General features: G+C 49.3%; 2 protein-coding genes across 10 annotated transcripts in view; one reads left to right on the top strand and one right to left on the bottom strand.

Moving 5' to 3' along the window:
- The window catches only part of ABI3 (ABI family member 3), a 46,530-nt gene extending 25,704 nt beyond the window's left edge, over positions 1–20,826 (top strand). For all 6 annotated transcript variants that reach the window (XM_073325870.1, XM_073325868.1, XM_073325869.1 and 3 more), the window contains 5 exons: positions 7,003–7,088; positions 9,028–9,123; positions 9,846–10,039; positions 11,411–11,548; positions 13,456–20,826. In XM_073325870.1, coding sequence (XP_073181971.1) covers positions 7,003–7,088; positions 9,028–9,123; positions 9,846–10,039; positions 11,411–11,548; positions 13,456–13,622 — 681 coding nt within the window. In that variant the 3' untranslated portion in view covers positions 13,623–20,826. The remainder of the gene's footprint in view (positions 1–7,002; positions 7,089–9,027; positions 9,124–9,845; positions 10,040–11,410; positions 11,549–13,455) is intronic.
- PHOSPHO1 (phosphoethanolamine/phosphocholine phosphatase 1) overlaps positions 16,492–21,780 on the bottom strand; it is a 28,987-nt gene continuing 23,698 nt past the window's right edge. For all 4 annotated transcript variants that reach the window (XM_073325874.1, XM_073325876.1, XM_073325878.1 and 1 more), the window contains 2 exons: positions 20,707–20,826; positions 16,492–19,555 (listed from right to left, as the gene is read on the bottom strand). In XM_073325874.1, coding sequence (XP_073181975.1) covers positions 18,794–19,555; positions 20,707–20,751 — 807 coding nt within the window. In that variant the 5' untranslated portion in view covers positions 20,752–20,826 and the 3' untranslated portion in view covers positions 16,492–18,793. The remainder of the gene's footprint in view (positions 19,556–20,706; positions 20,827–21,780) is intronic.

The raw sequence follows: 21,780 nt of genomic DNA, 5'->3' as shown, positions 1-21,780 counted from the left end.
GCAAGTCAGGCACTCTGAATCACGCATCGCCTCTGAAAGTCTTGGCCTATTAGTCTAAGGTAAAGAGCTCTCAGCTTCACTGAATTCTTCTTTATTCACTCTTCATGGTTTCATCTAGTCTGACGTCCTGTATAGCACAGGTCAGAGAACTGCTCCAAAATCATTCCTGGAGGATTTTCTTGTAGAAAAACATCTAATCTTGATTTAAAAATTGCCAGGGATGGAGAATCCACCATGACCCTTGGTAAATTCATCCAGTGGTTTAATAACTCTCACAGTTAAAAATGGTTTCAGAGTAACAGCCATGTTAGTCTGTATTCGCAAAAAGAAAAGGAGTACTTGTGGCACCTTAGAGACTAACCAATTTATTTGAGCATAAGCTTTCGTGCCACAAGTACTCCTTTTCTTTTTACAGTTAAAAATGTGTGCCTCATTTCCAGTCTTAATTTGTCTAGCTTCAGCTTCCAGCCCTTGGGTCATGTTAGACCTTCTTCTGCTAGTTGAAGTGTTATGGTGAAGAGTATGTAACTTTCCCCTTTGATCAAAGAGGCTCCACCATGTTTTACAGACATTAATTAACCCTTCAAACACTCCTGCAAGGTAGGGAATTATTATCCCACCACAACAGGTGGAAGACCTGAGGCATAGCGAGGTGAAGTGAGTTGCCTGGGGCCGCAAAGTGAGTCAGTGGCAGAAGTGGGAACAGAATCCAGAATTCTCCCAGAGCCCTGCTCTAGCCAGTAGCCCACACACCTCCCTGAATGCAGCCAACATTGCTGCTGATCCAGATGACGCAACAATCCCAATCTCAAAGCGTCCAATCCCAATGTGCAGTAGGGTCTTGTATAAAACCTGGGATGGATCTTGTGATGTCTGCCTCTAAGTCAGCCGTTCCAGAGTTCCAATAAAAGGGATGGAAGGGATTTTAACCAGGCATTACAATCCAGAGTCACAAGAAAATTGCTGTAGAAAACACTAGAGTCCAAATCTTGCTCTCATGACTTGGGCAACCTTCGTGAGTTTGGTGGGGTTGCGTGGGTGTATGTGAGACACACCAGGAGTTCTGATGTCTCATGCAGAGACAGGCAGACAGACACAGCGTCTCTAAGCGTTTCCTTTGTGGACAGCTAGAGTCCTCTGGTGAACCACAGCCCAGCCCTCCTCTTCCTCTTTGAAAGGAAAAAGAGCAGAGCTTGATGAGAGATGGAAGCCTTGGCAGGAGCTGGAGCCAGAGTGGTGCTGGTGTTATTTGCCCTAACCACTGGGCAACCCAACCTCTTCATCTCTCTGGGTGCTGCATTTCTGTCTCCCAGGCATGTGTTGCTCAGACTCTGTTGGTAAAGATCATTTGCCAAAGAAAAAGAAAATGGATTTGTGCCGTTTCCCCGCCTTTTTATATGACGTAGTAAAATGATCTGCGAGGGTGTCTTTTTGCTGCTGCTTATTTTATTTTTTTTGCCTTCCCTGTTTTTGATGGAGAACTTCTTGGATGCCTCAGAGATGCGTGCATGTCACTTTCTCATCCCTGAATGGAGTCGGGGGGCGAGATGCTGAGCCGTTACCATGGAGCTTTGCTCCCCCAGGTTTACAATTCAATAGCCATTATGCACTTTGTTGTTGTTGTTCTGAGACACCGACTAAAAATCCTTTCTTCTCTCGGGGACTCTGATGTTACTCCCTTGGTATCTGTAGTGTTATAATCCTCCCAGTTCTCCAGCTGCCCAGCGAGTTCTTCAGAGGAGAAGATGTCTGAATCCCTTCTGGTATCTCTTCTGAACGCAGCAAAAGTACCACAACAAGCCCTATTATTTTCTCCTTTTGTGAGCCACCTTTAAGAAACCAAAAGAAAAAAAAAAAGTCCCCATGCAGGAGGGTTTCATCAGCTAGGTGCCCAGCGATCTGAGACGACCGTAACCACCCGAGATCGAAACTGCCACAGCTAGCTTAATGCAGACGCGGGAAGTTGTCTGCTCGGGCTCTCTTTTCCCACGATCGCCTCCGCTTTCTCAGCAGCGTGCTCGCCACAGCTCTAAGGGCTGCTTCCTCCACCCAGCTCTTGCATGCTTTCTGCTGCTCCCTGTGGGTAAGTGATCAGCCCCATTGGTCTGAAGGACCTTCTCGGTGCTATTTTGTGCATGGCAGATGTCAGACTTTTTCCCAATGAGCTTCGCTTCTGTCAAGGGAGCTAAATAAAGGCCAGATCTTCCGATGTGCTCAGCTCCCCATGCGATGCCAATGGCCATCTTGTCAAAGCATCAGCATGTACTGGCTGCGCATGAATTCATGTGACAGTCTGTTCCTTAAGGCCCGATCCAAAAGCCATTGAAGTCAATGGAAAGACCCTCCCCCACCCATTGACTTTAGATCAGCTGCTTAATGGTTCTGATCCATTTCTTTCTTGCTAATTCTGGTAGCCTGTGGGTTAATGTTCTCTTGGCTCCTGGCCCCTAGTAAAATGCTGCATTTACCGGAGTAAGAGCTTTTTCTTAGGGTTTGGGCTTGTCCAGTTTGTATTATTTTTCCCTTTCAATATTTTAAAGGGCAGGTGAATGTGGCACTGGTGACAGATGCTGGCTGTGTGGCTTTACAGCCTGGCTAGCCACAGAAAGATGTGTAGCCATGTACCCAATCTTGTCAATATGGTGGCCCAACCTTCTTCCACCTTGTCCTCAGCTCATGCCTCTTGATCCTGTTAATTTGGCTCTCTGCTGAGAGAGCCACTTTCTGCTGATCGCATGGATGCTTGTCCACCGGGAGCTGGGCTGAAACAGAGCAGACTGGGCCCTGAACAGCTCTTGGTTGCTAAGACCTTTTGGTTGCTCACTAGAACGTGGGCTTAATTCCAACTCGGAGGTCACTGGCTCTGTATCCCAACTGCTTGAGCCATCCAATCCTAGCTTTGGGACAAGCTGTCTGGCCTGCTTGTTTTATTCTAGACCTCAGGCCAAGTGACAGGAAAATCTTTCCACTCTTACATCTTCCTCCTGAGCCTTTCAGATAAACTCATTCGCTGCACTCCGGCAGGCATGACACTTTATAAGAGGAGTCACGCACTAATACGGGGCGGCAGGTTCAGAAATACCCTAGTGCCTTGCTCAGCAGGACTGTCCCGAGAAAGTGAACAAGAGTCTGAACAGATCAAGAGGCCAGATTTGCCCCTGCTGCTGCTCCACTGGCTTAGTGGAGTTACCCCAGGGGAAACCCGGCCTTTTGCGTTCATGTGTAACAAGGTGTAGGACACTATCAGCCCAATGTTACAAAGTTTGGGCTCTGTTCCTCTGGAAAAGTGCCTGGCAAAGGGAGTGATGCACCGTGTGCCAATGCTCACCATTTTGAGGGGGCGTCTTTCCTGAGAGCCTTCTCACCAGTGGTGCATTGGCTTGCTGGCCTTGTCTCTTTCACCGTGTGTCTCCTAGCAGCTGCAGCTGTGTAACCTCCTCAGTGGATTGACAGCATGTCCTGTTTCGTTTTGATCTAGCACTCGGTGCTGGCAGGGTACAAAAGAACATGCAGTGATGCATAGTGAGGAGAGTGGCAATTCTGAAATGCGTATTAATATTTTAGGATGTTTTGCCTGTTGGTAACAGGGGAAAAAAGACTTCATCCTATTACTGGGGCTGCCAGGGCTGCTGCTCCGAAGAAACAAGATTGCAGGTTGTGACAGTTAAAGGAGGAGAGCATTTGCACTTGAAAGACGCTGTAGTTGTCCGTCTAACTTACTTTACACCTGTGTAGCCATGGCAGGAGACTCTGGATTCCTTGGGTGGTGTGGTGTAGCGGGAGCCCTGTGAGACAGGACTCCTATGTCAAACTCTGGGAGGGAGTAGGGTCTATTGGTTAGGTCAGGGAGCGGGAATTCTGGGGTCCTGGGCAAGGGAGTATAGTCTGCTAGCTAGAGCAGGACCTCAGGAGTCTTGGATTCCATTCCCAGCTCTGGCTGAGAGCATAGCACGCTGGCTATGAGAGAGAGCTGGAAATCATGACTCCTGGAACCCATTTCCAGTGCCACCCCTTCTGACCCAAGCAGCTAGCCACAAATTGGGGTCTTGTAGGCTGTTCCAGCTGGAGTCAGGGGCCCTTTGATGCAATCTTGTGTAGTTACAAAGTCCTGATTCCATGAACACTGCAGGAACCAAACAACTGGAGATAGTTTCTTTGATTACAGCCCCAAGCCTCTTTTAGCCAGCTCCCCACTGTACTTGTCCAGGCTCTGTGTGTAGCTCTGTCTGCTTCTGTGTGCTTTCTTGCCTTGTCTCATCTCTCTCTCACATACACACCCCCTTATCCCAAAAGATCACCAGCAAAGCCCTCTGCTCACATAGTTCTATTTCCAGGGCAGACTTGCATGTTTGGAGTGGGGGCTGCTATAAAGGAGCTTAACCGTTTCTTAATACTATCTTAAATGAAGGGCGGTGGTTACACCCACTAGCTCCATAAAGGTTTAACCCAGCCTAAGCACTGGCTTTGCCATGGCTTATTTTGTGGCCTTGGCCAAGCACTTTACTCTTGCCCCTCAGAAGGTGGCATGGGATGGTTGGAGAATTCATGAAAGTTTGTAAAACGCTTTGTAGTCCTTTTTTCAGAGGCCTGGTGTGAGGCCTAAGGCCTGAGCTAAAGTAACGGGCAAGACTTTGCTGATATAAAACAAAGTTAAGCTGTGAGCAAGAAGCAGGCCCTGCTCACAGAATCTGGCATGAAGAGGGCTGATGCTGCAAAAACACACATACCTAAAAGGTAGTGGGCACAAGTGGTGTAAACACGTGCCAGGATGGTACCAGCACACTCCAGCACAAGCACATTCCCCCTCAGCTAACAGGAACATGCTGACCCATCCTAAAGACAGGGTTAAAAGGATAATATGATGGATAGAGTTGTTTTGCTTGAACCAACATGTACAAGGTAATAGGCGGCACCTGGACATGTAGAGGGGTCGTAGCTCAATACGTCAGGAGTGAGGTGTAACTTGTTTGTATCTGTGTATAAAAATGGACCTCTGAGGGGTTGTCTTTGTCTGGCCTGGGGGGCAGTGGTAAATCCCGCCACTGACTGAGCCAGTCCATTGTCAGGGAGCACATATGTACTAGCAGAACTGTAGACAGCTGATCCGGGGAGCTAGAGACTGTGTTTCGTTTGGCAATAAACCTGGATGGGTGCCTTTGTAACTTATCGGCATCTGTGGTCATTGGGGTTTCTCTTGGGGTCTGCTGTTCCAGCTATCTGCGCAGAGCCAGGCCAGCACATAAAGGGAACACACCCACTCAGCCGACTGTTATCAACATTGGACAGAGCAGAGCACCACATTGGTGACGTCTGACGATATTCCTCTGATGAAAGATACAGGAAATACAAAGCATTATTATTATTAGTGTAACCCTGCTGCCAGGTGGAGCTGGCAGCAAGCATGGCCAGGTTCAATAGCTAGGGGTTCCTTTTCAACAATACAACACAGAACTGGCTTGAGCCCCCACCCAGTGACCTGGGAAAATTATACACCACTCTTGGCACCTCTTGGAGGCAATATTTCCCCACTCGCAAGCACAGAGTCTGAGGGTAGAAAAGAAACGTTTAATGAAAGGAGGGAAGTCATCCGACATTAATCAGGGAGAATGCCACAAGCAGGATTCATAATCATAAAACTATGAGCAGGACACCCACCCCAGAGTGTGTGGGGCAGAGCTTCCGCCTCATGTTCTTGAGTTCTACAACCAACAGTTCCTTTTCTGTGCCCCTCACTGCTCCCTCACCATACCCCACTCACAGTGGTTGTCCCGGTCAGAGGGGGCCCAGGGTTTAGAGATGCATCTGTGTGAGTTCACCTCCCACCTGGGGAAGAAGGCACCTTGCTTGCACTTGCTCTGGCTGGCCACCCTGCCAGATGCAGCTCCTTGCCGCCTGGCTGCCCCGCCAGCTGTGGTTCCTCACCAGCTGCATGTTGCCTCCCCAGCTGCTCATTCTGCTCACTGCCTCACTAGCCCACTCATTGACTGTCAGCCACCTTCTGCTGCCACCTGCCTCTTCTGCTGTGACTACTGCAGGTCAGTCTCTTAGTAATTTTCAGCTCTTTGCAGGCTGGGCGGAAACATTGCCCCATGTCAGGTGATTTCAGCTCTCATTTGAGCACTTTAACATAACAAAGAGGTTCCTAATGAAGCCTGTTTAGCTCTGTCATTGAACAGTGGAGAGGAACAGGTTAAACCAGACGGAGGACCCTTAGAGAGAGGCCACACCTCCTGGCTGAGACACCTGTCCCCACCTCTCTTTCTTTCACAGGGCGCTGGCATTCGAGCCCCTGGCTTAACAAGGTGCTTTCAGCTGAGGGTGGACCCCCTCATTTTGGACAGGTTAAGCACAGTTCTGCTCCCCTTTATTCATACAGTAATGACAACAACATTGGTAACAGCATTTCACTACCCCTGCATTCAGTACTAAAGTGATTTGTATCCCAACACCAGCCAGAGTTGATCACTTTGAGCAACACCGCTTTATCTGCTGGATATCTAAGCAGAGTGGGTGTGTTCATGTAAATACAGTTTGCTTCTGAAGTCTTTCCCCCTCCCAGCTAGCTGTCAGGGGAGAATTCATTCAGATCCATCTTACATCAGCAAGGCCTTGTTGTCTGTGTAATCTAGAAGTGGAGACTGTTGCAAGCGTCCTGGCACAAATTAATTTGTTTCTCTCTCAGGGCCCTGGCAGCACTGGAGGGTTTTTTGCACTGCCACAGTTGTACCACTGCAACTGGTAAATTACCTGGGCTAGTTGCACTGGAAAAATCTCCATGTTTTGCGCCCGTGCAGTGTGTCTGCATTATGGGTTTGCATTGGTATCCAGTGCAAATAGCCCTCGTTTCAACAAGGCTTAAGAATCAGAATGATCTTGGCCACATACAGCTGTACCTCTCTGTTGGAAACCCCCCCGGATTGGTGAGTCTTTGTAAACAAGCTTCTCAGGGTTTGTTCTCTCTTGGCAGCCACTGATTCTTTCTCTCTTCTTCCCTGGCTGTAGGACCAGAGCACACAGTTGTCACGAACGGGAACCTTGACTTGGAAAGGATCCAAGACATCATCTGGACAGTCTACGGGCACCCTGGGGTGAGATGGCATCACTCTCTTGCACTTGATGCCTGGCAGTCCCACTGCCCTACTTTCCGCCCGCCATCCTGTCCTAAAAGAGACACAAGCCTGATAAAGAGGTGGCAAGTTTCTCCCCTCCCCACTGGAAAATAAACCTTTCAGATTAGCTTCCGAAAGTCTGACATCTGCCTGAGACTGCCCCTTATGCAATTAATGGTCATGCTTTTCACAGTAAGGTTCCATTTATAAATGGTCTAGAAAGGGTTAATTAAAAATTGATAGATGCGTTACTAAATGGTTGATCGTTTGTTGTAGGGTCCATTAGGTCAGGAGGTTGCTTTTAGCCATGGCTTATCACCCTCTGTAACACCTACTGGTCTGCATATGCCATCTATAACAGATTCTACTCATGTCAGTAACATGCTTATGGCATCCACAAATAATTTATGAACCCTTTGTAAGCATTTGTAGGCCGTTTATAAATGTGCCCTGACTAGATCATGACCAAAATAATACTAGTCCAGACATAGCCACAAGCCTTGCAGCAGAGCTGGTCAAAAATGAAAGTGGTATTGTTTGTATTTGTGTTCCAGGGAAAATGCTGAGATTTCAAAATTTACTTTCATTCTGCATTGGGATGATAAAGTAGAAACCTTGGACTCTTTTGCGAGATGATATTCCAGAATATTTCATTTAGGGAAAAATTCCATTTAGACCTTATCAAAACGTTTTGTGTAGGAGATTACAGAGTAACTATAACATACATTATCAGATACAAGATGAAACGTTTCAACTGCATCAAAACAAAAAGGTTTCAATAATTTTCTCTTGGAAATGCAGACAACAGCAGAAGGTCCCCAGAGCAACATTCTGATTTTTGCCAAATCAGTATTTCCAAACATTGGAAAATCTTCCTCCAGCTGTGCCCTGTAGTGTCATTAGTGCAGCTGTAGCATTTGGGGGAAGAACTGTTGATAAGGGACATGCTGGGCTACATTCACGAAAGGTCTTAGGCACCTACCTGCCACTTCAGGCACCTAAATCCCAGAATCAGGGATTCACAAACCCCTGCCCAACTGCCCCCATACTCTGTAAGTGACCAGCATTGCTCGGCACCTACGTTTCTGCAGGGAAAGTTCCCACGGCACTGAGGATTCTTCATGAATGTAGCCCACTGCCTTTAAGCGACCCAGCATATTGAATGGGCCTGGAGACTGACCTCCCTTCTCGGGCCCTCCAGAGCCCTATCAATGCCATGAAGTTGGTGCTTGTTGCAGAAAACGGTCATCATCCAGTTTCCTGGTGTCCGCAGGGCGTGGGTGTCAGGGTGAGGCACACAGGTGGAGTCCAGGGGAGGGGAAAGGTGGTTTTGCCCCTGCCTTTGCGGGACCTGGGCTAAGGCGAACAAAGGGCCTCAATTTGTCAGGCTGAAAGCGCACGGAGTAGTTTTAATCTAAGGTGAAGATTTTCATCTCTGGGAAGCCGGTTTGTTTTTTTCATTGGCTGTCTGGTTGTGCGGAGCCCTGCTCTATGCAAAAGGCCATTTGCTATTACTGTTTCTGTTACGGGCAGCACGGGACCCCTTTGTGCTTGGGGCTGTACAAGCACATAGCGAGACACAGTCCCTGCCCCAGTAGACTAGACAGGCAAAAAGTGCGAGGGGAAAACAGAGGGGGGAAGTGACTTGCCCAAGGTCACCCAGCAGGTCAGTGCTAGAGCTGGGAATAGGACCTAGGTCTCCTGGGTCCCAGTCTAGTAATCTGCCCACTGCCTCACATTGATTCTCTTTATACCATCATGACAATCTAACACTGAATCACCACAGCTCTGGCATTGATACTTTCAGGCCAAATTCAGAATAAAAAAGTCTCGCATTCAGCGGAGAAAGGGGAATGAGTTTCTTCCCCAAGATGCACTGGGGATCTGATGGTGTATTCTGTGTCTGTCCTGACTGCAGGAAAAACCCTCGTATCCCAGAGCCCATTCAACTGCCTGTGGTTCCGGAAGGCAAACTGTCAGCAGCGTCCTCCACATCATCTTTAACATCCCTCAGGTAGCTTGCGTGAGGGCTCCGGCTGGGGGTGTGGGCTCTAGGGTGGGGCCAGAAATGAGGAGTTCAGGGTGCAGGAGGGGGCTCCGGGCTGGGGCAGGGGGTTGCGGTGAGAGGGAGGGGGGAAGGGCTCTGGCTGGGGGTGTGGGCTGTGGGGTGGGGCTGGGGATGAGGGGTTTGGGGTGCAGGAGGGTGCTCTGGGCTGGGACCGAGGGGTTCAGAGGGTGGGAGGGGGATCAGCCCCTGGGGCGCAGGAGGAGGTCAGGGGTCCAGGCTCCAGGCAGCACTTACCTCAAACAGCTCCCGGAAGCGGTGGCACATCCCCCCTTCCAGCTCATACGTGGAGGTGTGGCGCTGGCCAGGCGACTCTGCACACTGCCCCATTGGCAGGTGCCGCCTCCGCAGCTCCCATTGGCCGTGGTTCCCGGCCAATGGGAGCTGCGGGGGCGGCGCTTGGGACAGCGGCAGCATGCGGAGCCCCCAGCTGCCCCTACACATAGGCGCTAGAGCAGGGACATGCTGCTGCTGCTTCTGGGAGCCACACGGAGACACGGCAAACGTGGAGCGGGGTAAGCTCCTGCTCCCCAGCTGGAGCTTGAGGGCCAGATTAAAACATCTGATGGGCTGGATGCGGCCCGTGGGCCATAGTTTGCCAACTGCTGGCATTCACTCCTTGAGTATGATTACATATGATTCTGTCACTCTCTCATTTATACCCACAACAGTTCCAGTGGAGCAGTTGGCAACATCAATGCCAAGGTGCCTATCGCACAACCTATGCCGCCCTCACTGCCTCTTCCATTGGACATAGACACAATGCCTCCTCCTCCCCCTCTGCCTCCTGTAGACATGCCCGAACCTTCACCCATTGGTTTTGAGATGCCGCTCCCAGATGTCCCGCCACCATTCGCCATGCCAGGTGGGGCTTGTATTTGACACAGCTTATCCTCAATCAGCTAGCAACTAGCGTGGTATCCCTATGCTGAGCCGTGCTGGGAACTTTGCACCATCAGTCCCCAAGCATAGCACTGGGTTGTTACAGGCAGAACTGGTTGAAAGAAGATAGAAAACAATTTTTTGGGGAAAAAGATGAAATGTGGAAGTTGCTTCCATTTTGCTTCAAAGCTGGTTTTTCGGTTAAATTTTTTTCCACAAAAGTGTCTGAAAAATTGTGAATTGTCAGAACATAACGGTTTCCCCATGCCCACCTCTTTTGGCCACTGCGTGCAATGAAATGAGTGAGCTCTAGGTTTTATCATCATTGTGACTCTGTAACCTTTTCCAAAGTTGGGGCTGTTTTTGAAAGTGACAGCATGGCACAAGTGGCAAATGAACCCCCGAAACTGCGCTCCGTAACTTTTCGAAATAGCCCCAGCTTTTCCACATAAAAGTGGCAGAGTTTGAGTTTCATTTTTCCTTTGGCCATGCAATAACCTTCCCCCAGCTGAGGAAGTTCTGTAAAAGTTGAGTGGCAAAATAATGAAGAAAAAAAAGAAGTGGGAGAAAATAGAATAAAATCAACCTAGATATCACTTATTTGATTGTATTCAGTAACAAAAAGGGTGGAAAGACTGAAAATTCTTTTTTTGTTTTGTTTTATTTTATTTGAACACTCCCCCCCCCCAAAAACAAAAAAACAAAACAAACTCAAAGTTTTTTGGTTTGGAAAAAAAATACCATTACTTGTTGGACAAAAATTTTGTCCAAATCTCTGGGCTCAGCTGTTGCCCCTAGGACCTCAGCAAATCTCCACTTACAGGGTGAAATTGCTGTATCAGGTGCATTCACCACTTAACAGAGGAGGCTTAAGTGGGACCTATGCAGCACCTAGCCCATGTGCTGGCTCTCTGTATAGGGGTCAGTTGCACTCCCAGTGAAGTTATTCTATGGCAGAAAAACAGATATTCACTGGAGGAGGCTTCCCTAACTGATCTGTTTGCTCCAGTCGCACAGTGGTCAGCCCCACGTGTTATGCTTTTTTCTAAATCATGAATCAGGCTCCCACAAATTGATAAGCTTAAAAAGAATCCCATTTGGGTTCCTTCTGATTTCTGGCGTTGGAGGCTGAAGCGGCCCTGCTGTCAAGCTGTTCTCCACCGCCACGAATCACCATTTTTTAAAAATGAAAGCTGTGTGTCCCGGTTAAGATGATGCCAGGTGGCGGGGCTTCCAGACAGCCACCGAGTACCAGGACACTTGGGATAAAAACAACCACGGCTGGCAACGCTTGACCTCTGTTTTGCGATTAGGACTTCATCCCCCTCGTGATTCTCTGGGGATTTTTCTGCAGATGCCGACTTCCTGGAGCTCCCCCCTCCGCCCCTGCCAAGCTTGACAGACTTTGAAGATTTTGCCCCTCCTCCTCCTCCTCCTCCCCCCCTGGGTACAGAGGAACCTGCGTGGGCGCCAGACAGCTACTTGGAGAAAGGTATCTTGTCCCCCCGTCACTCTCCCCGCTTCATTTGGTTGCAGCAGTGGGGTGGGGCAAGCTATCTTGGCTTTAGCAAAGCTTTTGACACGGTCTCCCACAGTATTCTTGTCAGCAAGTTAAAGAAGTATGGGCTGGATGAATGCACTATAAGGTGGGTAGAAAGTTGGCTAGATTGTCGGGCTCAACAGGTAGTGATCAATGGCTCCATGTCTAGTTGGCAGCCGGTGTCAAGTGGAGTGCCCCAAGGGTCGGTCCTCGGGCCGGTTTTGTTCAATATCTTCATAAATGATCTGGAGGATGGTGCGGATTGCGCACTCAGCAAATTTGCAGATGATACTAAACTGGGAGGAGTGGTAGATACGCTGGAGGGCAGGGATAGGATACAGAGGGACCTAGACAAATTGGAGGATTGGGCCAAAAGAAATCTGATGAGGTTCAATAAGGATAAGTGTAGTGTCCTGCATTTAGGACGGAAGAACCCAATGCACCGCTACAGACTAGGGACCGAATGGCTAGGCAGCAGTTCTGCAGAAAAGGACCTAGGGGTGACAGTGGATGAGAAGCTGGATATGAGTCAGCAGTGTGCCCTTGTTGCCAAGAAGGCCAATGGCATTTTGGAATGTATAAGGAGGGGCATAGCGAGCAGATCAAGGGACGTGATCGTCCCCCTCTATTCGACATTGGTGAGGCCTCATCTGGAGTACTCTGTCCAGTTTTGGGCCCCACACTACAAGAAGGATGTGGTAAATTGGAAAGAGTCCAACGAAGGGCAACAAAAATGATTAGGGGTCTGGAACACATGATTTATGAGGAGAGGCTGAGGGAACTGGGATTGTTTAGTCTGCAGAAGAGAAGAATGAGGGGGGATTTGATAGCTGCTTTCAACTACCTGAGAGGTGGTTCCAGAGAGGATGGTTCTAGACTATTCTCAGTGGTAGAAAAGGACAGGACAAGGAGTAATGGTCTCAAGTTGCAGTGGGGGAGGTTTAGGTTGGATACTAGGAAAAACTTTTTCACTAGGAGGGTGGTGAAACACTGGAATGCGTTACCTAGGGAGGTGGTAGAATCTCCTTCCTTAGAAGTTTTTAAGGTCAGGCTTGACAAAGCCCTGGCTGGGATGATTTAATTGGGGATTGGTCCTGCTTTGAGGAGGGGGTTGGACTAGATGACCTCCTGAGGTCCCTTCCAACCCTGATATTCTATGATTCTATCTGAATGGGAGGGGGGCTACAGCTCACCAGCCGACCACCTGGTCTCATTTATTGATTAGATTCCTTGGGCGCTGATAGCCTAGTGGCATGTTACATTGTAGCCTGGGACCTAGCTCATCGCTTGTAAAGGGATCAAAGGGCTAATACTCCTCCGCCCTCCCCTGTGCTTCTGAGCATAAGCAGATGAAGAGCTGTGGTCAATTAGGGAGCATCACCTGATGGATAGAGTGGGCAGCATAGTCTTGTAGGTAGGGCTGGGACTTAGGTGACCTTCCTAGTTCTGCCACTATCCTGCTGTGTGTGGACTTGGGGAAAACCCCCTCCCCCACAGCCTCCGCTACTTGAGTTTCCCTATCTGTGAGGGGGTTCTGCGCATGAAAAATGCTGCATCGGAGCTAATGATCTGTAGTTCTGGAGCCTGTCTTTGCCACTGCAAGGTGGAGCGTCTCTCTCCTTTCACAGCTTCCCCCCAAATCAGCATCGGGTCAGGAAACCCCATTGCGGAGGAAGTCCTGATTTAAACCGACCTGCTCCCACCCTCTCACTCTCTCCTCCAGACCCTTTTGGCTGACTTGCAGCCCGGGCAGTGCTTTCTGACTGGGTGCAGGCTTACAGCTCCCACCCATGTATTTTCACAATGATCCTGGCTCTGTTTCCTTCCTTCCCATTCTGAGCTCCTCCTTCCCCTTTCAGTGGTGACCCTCTACCCCTACACTCAGCAAAAGGAGAACGAGCTCTCGTTCCCAGAAGGAGCCGTCATTTACATGACCCGGAAGTACTCGGACGGTTGGTGCGAGGGCGTGACCAGCGAGGCAGAGGGGTTCTTCCCAGGCAACTACGTGGAACCTTTCTGCTGCTGACCCTGCGTGGATGCAGGAGATGAAACCACTAAGGACCAGCAGACGTTTTCCTCCTTCACCCTTCAGGGTTAATGGAGCCCATTCTCTCTGCCAAACCAGGGAGGCCACCTCCACTGCCCCTGGCTACAGAATTTATCACTATCCATTTACAATGCAGATTGATCAGATTATAGATTCCCTATTCCCCGTCCTGCGCTGGGGTACAGACAGACCCACCTCCCTGGCAGACGGCGACAGGGAAAGGTAGCGCTCCGCATCCAAGACTTATCAGGAGCAGCTTTGGAGGCCCAAGAAAGTGCCCTGCTTTGACGCTGCTACTTTCAGGTCAAATCTTAGTCCCCCAGAGCTCAATGTGAGTTTTTCCATTGCTTACCCCTGGGGACCAGGCTTGAAGCCTTTAACCTGAAATCCCTTTGCTTGAGGCTTTGATTATTTCTCAGCTCTTTTATTTCCACCCCCTGCACGTGCACCATGATCAGAGGATCCTCTTCTGGGTTCCCCAGGGAGCCTGCAGCCAGTCCCTCCCCCTCACCAGAACGAATGCGGCTGAACAGCAGAATGCTGTTGACTAGCTGGGAAGGGACTCCGAGGTAGATGTGTGGAGTGCTCGGAGATTCCCAATGCTCGGGGCTGCTCCAAGGCTTCCCCGCTCATGAGTCCTGCAGTAGCTTAGAAGGTGCTGAGCAGGCTCTCGTGGGTCTAGGGAAGAGCCTTTTCCCCAGCAACTGGGATAGTGGTGCCCAAACACAGAAGCAGTAATGGGCAAGAGACTGAATCTCAGTTCCGACAGAGTCACCTGGTGACCTTGGGCAAGTCTAGTTTCTCAATTTGGAAAGCAGGCACAGTGCTTCCCTGCCTCACAGGGCTGGGCTAGAGATTAATGTGGGCGCATGGAGTGCCTTTGGCACAAAGCGTGATGGCAGAGCGACCGGCAGCAGCCTAGACAGGCAGAGACACGAGAAATGGAAAAACAACTGGGGAAGGTGGTTGGAAGATAAGAGGATGTTTTGCAATGAGCTTTGGCAACGAGACTAAGTTGTATAAACCAGAGCCAGTGGATCCAGGCTCAAGTGCACAGGAATAGCCCCCTTGTTTCCGGCTGTGTAAGGATACAGAGCCATGTAGTACCCTATCAGGTTGCTGCTTGGAGTATTATGAGCCTTGTCCCCAAAATGCAAATGTCAGCAGAGCTGCAGCTTCTGCTTTGCCTCGCTTGATTCTTTACTGAAAAATGGCAGCTGATTGCCTTGAGGTTGAGTGAAAGAAAGGCAGCTCTGCCTTTAAGCCCCACCCAGGGCCTTGCCTCATGGAATTTTGGTGGGCAATCCATGCTCTGAATGTGCTGGGGGGACCCACCTCGCTGATGTCTCACAGCACATTAGAAGTAGAAAGGGAGGCTCATTGAACCTGGTCCCCTCTAATGCCAGGTGCTGTTGAGAGCATTAGTGAGCAGGTCCTCTGCTGCGTGCTGTTGCTCCTGCCTCCCAGCTCCCTCACTGCTTAGATAAAAGGTACCCACTTTTAATAAAGAGTTCTAAAAGCTTGTGTCTCCCCCGGCTGTAGTGGATGGGTGGGAACGTCAGCTGCAGGCTTGCCCCTGCTTAAATATAGCTGAAGTGTACCAGCAACACACCTGGAAACGAGGGGTTAACGTACCTGCAATACCTTTTGTATTTTTTTTTGTTTTAAGGTGAGGTTTCCAAAGCAGGGAGAGTGGATCATGGGTGGTTTATGGTGCTGGCTCTCCACCTTGTTGCCAGTTGCTAAACTGCAGACAAAAATAATGATCTCTGGGCCATTTAAAGCCTCCTCCAAGAGCAGCTGGGTGATGAGGGAGGGGAATTAATCATACACCTCCCAGCTGGGTGTGGGAATGGCAAAAAAGGGAGAAGGAATCTTCCAAACAGCTGGCTGTATTATTTTCTGCCATGGGCACGCTCCATAGACCTAGCCCTACTCAGTCACTTTGCCCTTGGCCTGTTCTGTTTACCCCCCTGCTTCATGAGCGACAATGAGAAATTAACACGTATGTCCTGGAACTCGGGTAGGTAAGTGATGAAGGGAAACGTGTGGAAAAGGACAAGCTCCAGGGTCTACTTAGCCTAAGAGCAGTCAACAGAAAACTCTCCCCAACTTGACAGATGACCAACAGTTACATCACCTGTGCAATGTTTGCCTTTGGCCTAGTTGTAGCACCTTGGGGCCCCAGTCAGAGACCAGCCCCTTTGAAGTCAAGTATTTACAGGACTCAGCCCCTGGTAACATCTGGGTGGATGTGTGGTAGCTTTTAAATGAACAGCATCATTGCAAGGAGTCAGACTCCACAGGAAAAGCCAGTGGCTGATGGAAGTGGATTAAACCTCCTAACTGCCACGTTTACATCAAATGGTCCCAGTGCTAAAAAACACTCACCCTTCCCTTCATGAGGGTATTTGCCTCTGCACCTGCTAATTAAACCCATTTTACTGAGGGATCTAATGAATATGCCAAAGTCCCAGTGAGCCAGGAACAGATCTCATCAGAGGCCCTGCTCCCTTTTCCTGGACCACAGCAAGTCAGTCGACATAATTACCAGGCTTTGCCAGGAGTAAGACACATGACTAGTGGCTAGTGCTAATGGGACCTCTTCCTAAGCTAGTACTCTGGTTTCTGGCACCAGGAAACATCACTTGCTCCCCCTTCCTCCCCTACAGAGAACCCGCTCCCCACAGCCTACCTTCCTTCTTCTGCGTCCTGGGCAGCAGCCCATCAAAGATGAGTGACTAGAGCCAGAGACTGCACAAATGGCTTCTCCAAGTGCCACCCGCACTGCTTTCAACAGCCCCAGGGAAAAGCTGAGAAAGTGAAGTCACAAACCTGTAGTCGCCTGGGCATGTGCATATAGAGATATATATTAATATATTTATGATCGTTAGGGGCAGGTGGGGTGTTCGTTTAAATGTCCACATCAAAATACAACATGCTCAGCAAATTCCAGACAAATGTTTTGTACCTGCTGTTGATATTTACTAGATAACGTTCTGATATTTGTTTTAAAAAATTCCATGGCTTTACGTTCCACATGATTGGAGGGAGGAAGAACAAACAAACAAACTGCAAAGAGGAAGGGAAGCTGGGGCAGCTTTGGTTAGTTCTGTACTGCGCAGAGTTTTGGTCAGGGCTATTGGCTTTGGAGTAGACAGGCTGCAGTTGATCCCGGTAGAAGCCACCATCATGGGCAGTCAATGCTGTGGCTGCCCCTGCCGAGTGCAATCACGGGGTAGTTAATACTGCGGTTGCCCAGGGACAGAATACTGACAAGCAGAGTGGAGAGAGGCTTTGATCCTCTAGCAGTCTGACCCCCCAGGGGATGCTAAACACCACAGGTCCCCTTGCAATCAACAGGAGTTTCAGCACCTCTAGGGATCAGGCCAAGGAAGCGGCTCCATCCTAATATAACCCCCATGCCACGATCTGACCGGTGATTAGTCTACGGCACAAGGAGAGCTTGGTTTATTCTGCTACTTGCTGCTCCACGTGCACTGGAAGCAGCCCGTAGCTTGGGAGAAATAGCTCTCCTGGGTGCTGTCCACCAGGCATCTCAAAATTGCCTTTCAGGAGCTGCTTCAAAGCACAGCTGCAGCACTGCAGTTCAGACAGGGCAGTGGTTAGGCTAGATTTTAAACTAGTTCAATAAACAGGCTTTGGGATCCAGTATGGACATGGGCTACTGAGCACAAGCAGCTGATGAGTAGGAGCTTCGGCTTTGGAAATCAGCTGTGTGTGTAAAAGCATTTGAGGAGGGATGCTCACTTTCATGCTTAAAATAACAACAGAGAAAGATGTTTAAGTTACTATGGAGAAATTTCTGCCCTGGGGGAGAAAACGAAAGCAAAATGGAAGCAAAGTGCAAGGACTTAACCCTGACATCAGGACATCCAGGAATGGTAATCCAAATTAACTAAAGGTGCAAGTTAAAAGTAGATTAGTTAAACTGCATAAAACCCGTGTGGGCACACTGATTCAGAATTAAGGTGGCCTTACTTCACTTCAGTTTAATTCACGTTTGAATTAAGCTACACCAAATTAACGCCACTTTAGTTCAGAATGAGAGTATCCACGCCGGGGTGTAATGGGATTTTAAACTACTCCACTTTACTTTCCTGAGTATGCTTGTGCAAACAAGCCTCAGAAATCCAGATTCAGTGGAATGTTTTAAATGCAAACTAGTTATATTTTGGTGGGGGACAGGGCTTTCCAGCTACATATCACACACTGCCCCCTACATCTCATTATTCCACAGCCCTTTCCTACTGTGATCTGCTCAGAGGGGACAGGGCTGGGGAACTGGAGCCTTGGGGGATTTTCAAAGGTCAAAATGACAGTGATGTGCCTAATTCCCATTGGCACTTGTGGAAAATCTCACTTTTGCTTGCTTAGAAATGTGCTTCAGTGAACCACCCGTAATTGGAAACCTAAATCAACGGTGTCCTCCTAACCCCACACCTGAATCTGGTACCACACCCATGTCTTCTTGTTGTAGCAGCCTTCCTGGAACAAGGGGATATGGGCAGGGTGGCTCTATGAATAGAAACTGCCCCTGATTAGGCTTCCACCTGCCTCCTGGACAGAGACGAGCCCCGACAGGGATTCTCAGGAGGTCAGTTTCAAGTCACCTGATGTGGTGAGAAGGAACAGAGGGGTCATGCAGGGGGTGATGACATAGGTGGACCCCAGCTGCTGTGATCAAGTTACAGATTCGGAGACCTCTGCCCTGGGGCTAGCGGGAGCATGGGCACTTCGTAGCCGCATGAGAACTAGTTTGTTTTTGTTTCTTTACAAAAATTAAAGAATCATTTAAAAAAAGAATTCAAGGTGAAGGTAAAAATAAAGATCTTGGATGAACACCCACTCTCCTGAACGGGTGTGCAAACTGCATAGAGAACACCTTGTCTCCAGATTGGGAGGAGGGGGGAGAAAAGGGGATCCAGAGAAAGTGCTTTTTAAAAGAAAAAAAAGTAGGGGCCGGGGGAAGAAATCCAGAAGTTCAAAGAGTCCAACTTTGCAAAGCTAGAAATGGAGTCACATCAGCCACTGGGTATGGAGATGCTCCTGAACCTCCCACTTTCCTGCACACTGCCCCCAAGCTGCCTCAAGGGCAGCAGGAGTCTCTTCTGAACCATCAGTCCCTCTCAGCATTTCCTCTTGAGGAGCTCCTGCAGATAGCGGCAAACTTCTACAGCCGAATCCCAGGGAACCACACTGGCCTGGAAGGCTCTGGGTTGCTTTTTCTCCATCTCCTGGGTCATCTGGTGCATGGGGTAGCCCTTCCGCGGGAAAGCAATATCTGTCGAAGTCAAAGCCACGGAAGGGCAGAAGTCATTGGCCCCGTCCCCGACATAGAAAATGCTCTCAAATTCGGCTCCCTCCTGGGCCCGCTCCATCAGGTACTCAGTGAGGATTTTGCGCTTACACATGTTTGCGGGGCACTGGGGGCACTTGTGAGTGTGATAGGGCCCCAAGGTGAGGTAGCCCCTCTTATCAAACCCAGAGGGGTTGCTAAAGATTTTGCGGAAGAGGGAGTAGACACCGGCGGCTCTCAAAGTGCACTCGATGCCAAACATGTTGGCGTCGGAGAGGAGGATGATCTCAAACTGGTCTTGGTTCTTGGAGAGGAACTGGAAGAGCTCTGGCATCCCAGGAGACAGCGGGATGTTCTCATAGACCGTTTTGTAGTTCAGCATCTTGACCCCTTGGTCTCCCAGGTACTCGAAGACGCGCTGCATGTACTCGTTGTAGAAGCCATCCCGGAAGGTCTGGCGGATGTGCTCTGGAAGCGCCTGGCCTGGAGCGGCCCTGATGATGGAGTCATCGCTGTTCTCATTGATGATGGTCTCATCAAAGTCAAAGGCTAGGAGGTATTTTGGAGGCTTGGGGGCAGCCATGCTGACACCCTGTGAGTTGAACCAATGAGACATGTCAGTTACTCAAGACAAGGGAGAACTCTTTACCCCAGACACCCTGGTGTTGTTAATGGAATCAATCTGACATGGGTTGAGAGCGATCAACGTAACGCTATTTAGGTAAAACAGGGCCATCTCTCCCTCTCTCTGTGTATTTTTCTATCCTAGCTGGGGACCTAATCTGTTCCTTGTATATCCTAACCCTGACCTAAAGAGGCTTACATGCCCTGTAAAGAGATCATTTTGTCACTCTTAATCCTGGACTTCCCTGCCCTCAAGACATGCCGAGTGGCGTACTGGACTCCCTCTCACAAGAGGGTCTAGGTAACCCTAGGGCGGCACTTTGACTCCACAAACCAGCAGCTGCGTCATCTGTGTGTATCTGCCTCTCAATAAGTTCCAGTCACTGTGCTGGGTTTACATGCAGAATAGTACGTGGGGAGGTTGCCCCTTAGAGCTGCCAGATTTGCAGGCTCACCCTGGCCTCCGAAAGCCAAGCTAGACTCTTGGGCATCGTCCTGCCACTGAGAGGTTCTGCAGGTCGAATTCTGCTCCCACATGCAACTTTCATCACCTTCAAGTTTTGGGTCTGATTCACCCCCCAAGTCATTCCATTGACACCAGACATGGGCAGTGGCCCTCATGTCTTCAGTTACCCAGGTGCAGCCCCCAGTGCCTCAAAAGAAGAGGGGCCCAAGCATAAGGGAGCACAGCGTCCAGCCCTGCCATTTGAATGCAGCGAGCAGAATTTTGCTGTGGCACATGAGACAGGACAGAATGCAGCTCAGTGTCCCAGAGCCACATTTTCTCTGTAGGGCTAAGTTTAAGTACTGAAGTGGCAGAACTGCGCTTGCTTGGAACCCCCAGACTTAAAACGGGACTCTGCAGGGGTGAGACTCTGACCATGTGGAGAGAGACAGGCAGGCTTGGGGCCTTATTTCTGTCACCAGAAGCCAGCAGCTGTGACTCTGAATATGCACAGGGTGAGTCGATCAGCTGAGCCAGCTTTGCAGCCACTTTTCAGGGCAGGATTGCGCACCAGTGACAGGGGATCTTTATTAAAACAGCTGCTTCATAAGCCGGAGAGGGAGGAGGAGACAGCCCTGTACAAAGAAATCAAAACGTTGGAGAATTGCACTAACCTTAAAAAGGCATCGCAGCCCAACACCCTCAAAGCACCCGTTCATTTTAAGGACACCACTCGCCAAACACCGCTTTTCCCGCTGCTACAGTTTCAGGCTCCCTTTGTGCTGGTCACATCACTGCAAACCACAAGGGTAATTTGGTTAACAACCACTTTGTAGGCCCCCTTGCACTTTAGGGTACTGTGTCAAAAGTCACAACAGATTGCTCCAGTTCCAAAGGAAATAATCTCCCCTCCCTGTCCCGGATGGAACATGCTGGCCTCCAGCACCAAGAACTATAACAGTTATTGTGCAGAGGAAGGGCTGAGTGAGCAGGGAGAGATTGTTTAACGCAGCCGATCCCTCTTAACCCCTTCAGATGCTAAGGGCTTGTCTACACTGCCTGGCATAGGTACTCCAGAATAGCTTTCCCAGGTGGAAACACTCTTCCCAAATAAAAGTGACTTTATTCTGTAATAATTACTGTGCTCACAAGAACAACAAGTATCGGGGGTAGCCGTGTTAGTCTGTATCCAGAAAAACAACTAGAAATTACTGTGCTCACAAGAGAAAGTCACTTTTATTCTGGAAGAGTGCGTCCACATGAGCTATTCCAGGATAGCTATTGGAGAACAGTTATTCTGGAAGAGCTATGCTGGTCCATTTCCCCATGTAGACAAGCCCCTTAAGCAAAGTGAAAACCTAGGGGAGCATAAAATGCACTGGGCTGTGCACTTACTCTTCCTGGGTTCTGCTGACCCCTTGTGGCCGGTAACTGTAAAAACTGGGCTCTATAAACAGTCAAACCTGCTGGTAATTTTCTGCTGTACTGAGCACCTGCAGCTCCTATTGGAGTCTAAAGTATAAATGGGTGCTCAGTGCTCCTGGGAAATCAGGCAGCTGTTAGCCAAGGGACTGTTCTGGGGGAAGTGAGCATTTGTTGCTCAAGAATTCTGATTTGATGGGGAGTGAGACTTCAATCAAATTTCGTCGGCTTCCTGATCCAACTTTTTTTTTTTTTGGTGGCCTCAAAATCATTTCTTTTAAGTCTGTTTTGTTCTAAATCCAGTTTCATAGATTATTCTGGCCAGA

This window comes from Lepidochelys kempii, chromosome 27 (assembly GCF_965140265.1).
Source record: "Lepidochelys kempii isolate rLepKem1 chromosome 27, rLepKem1.hap2, whole genome shotgun sequence".
NCBI lineage: Eukaryota > Metazoa > Chordata > Testudines > Cheloniidae > Lepidochelys > Lepidochelys kempii.
Note: the sequence above shows the minus strand (reverse complement) of the source record. Positions and strands in the feature narration are given on the sequence as shown.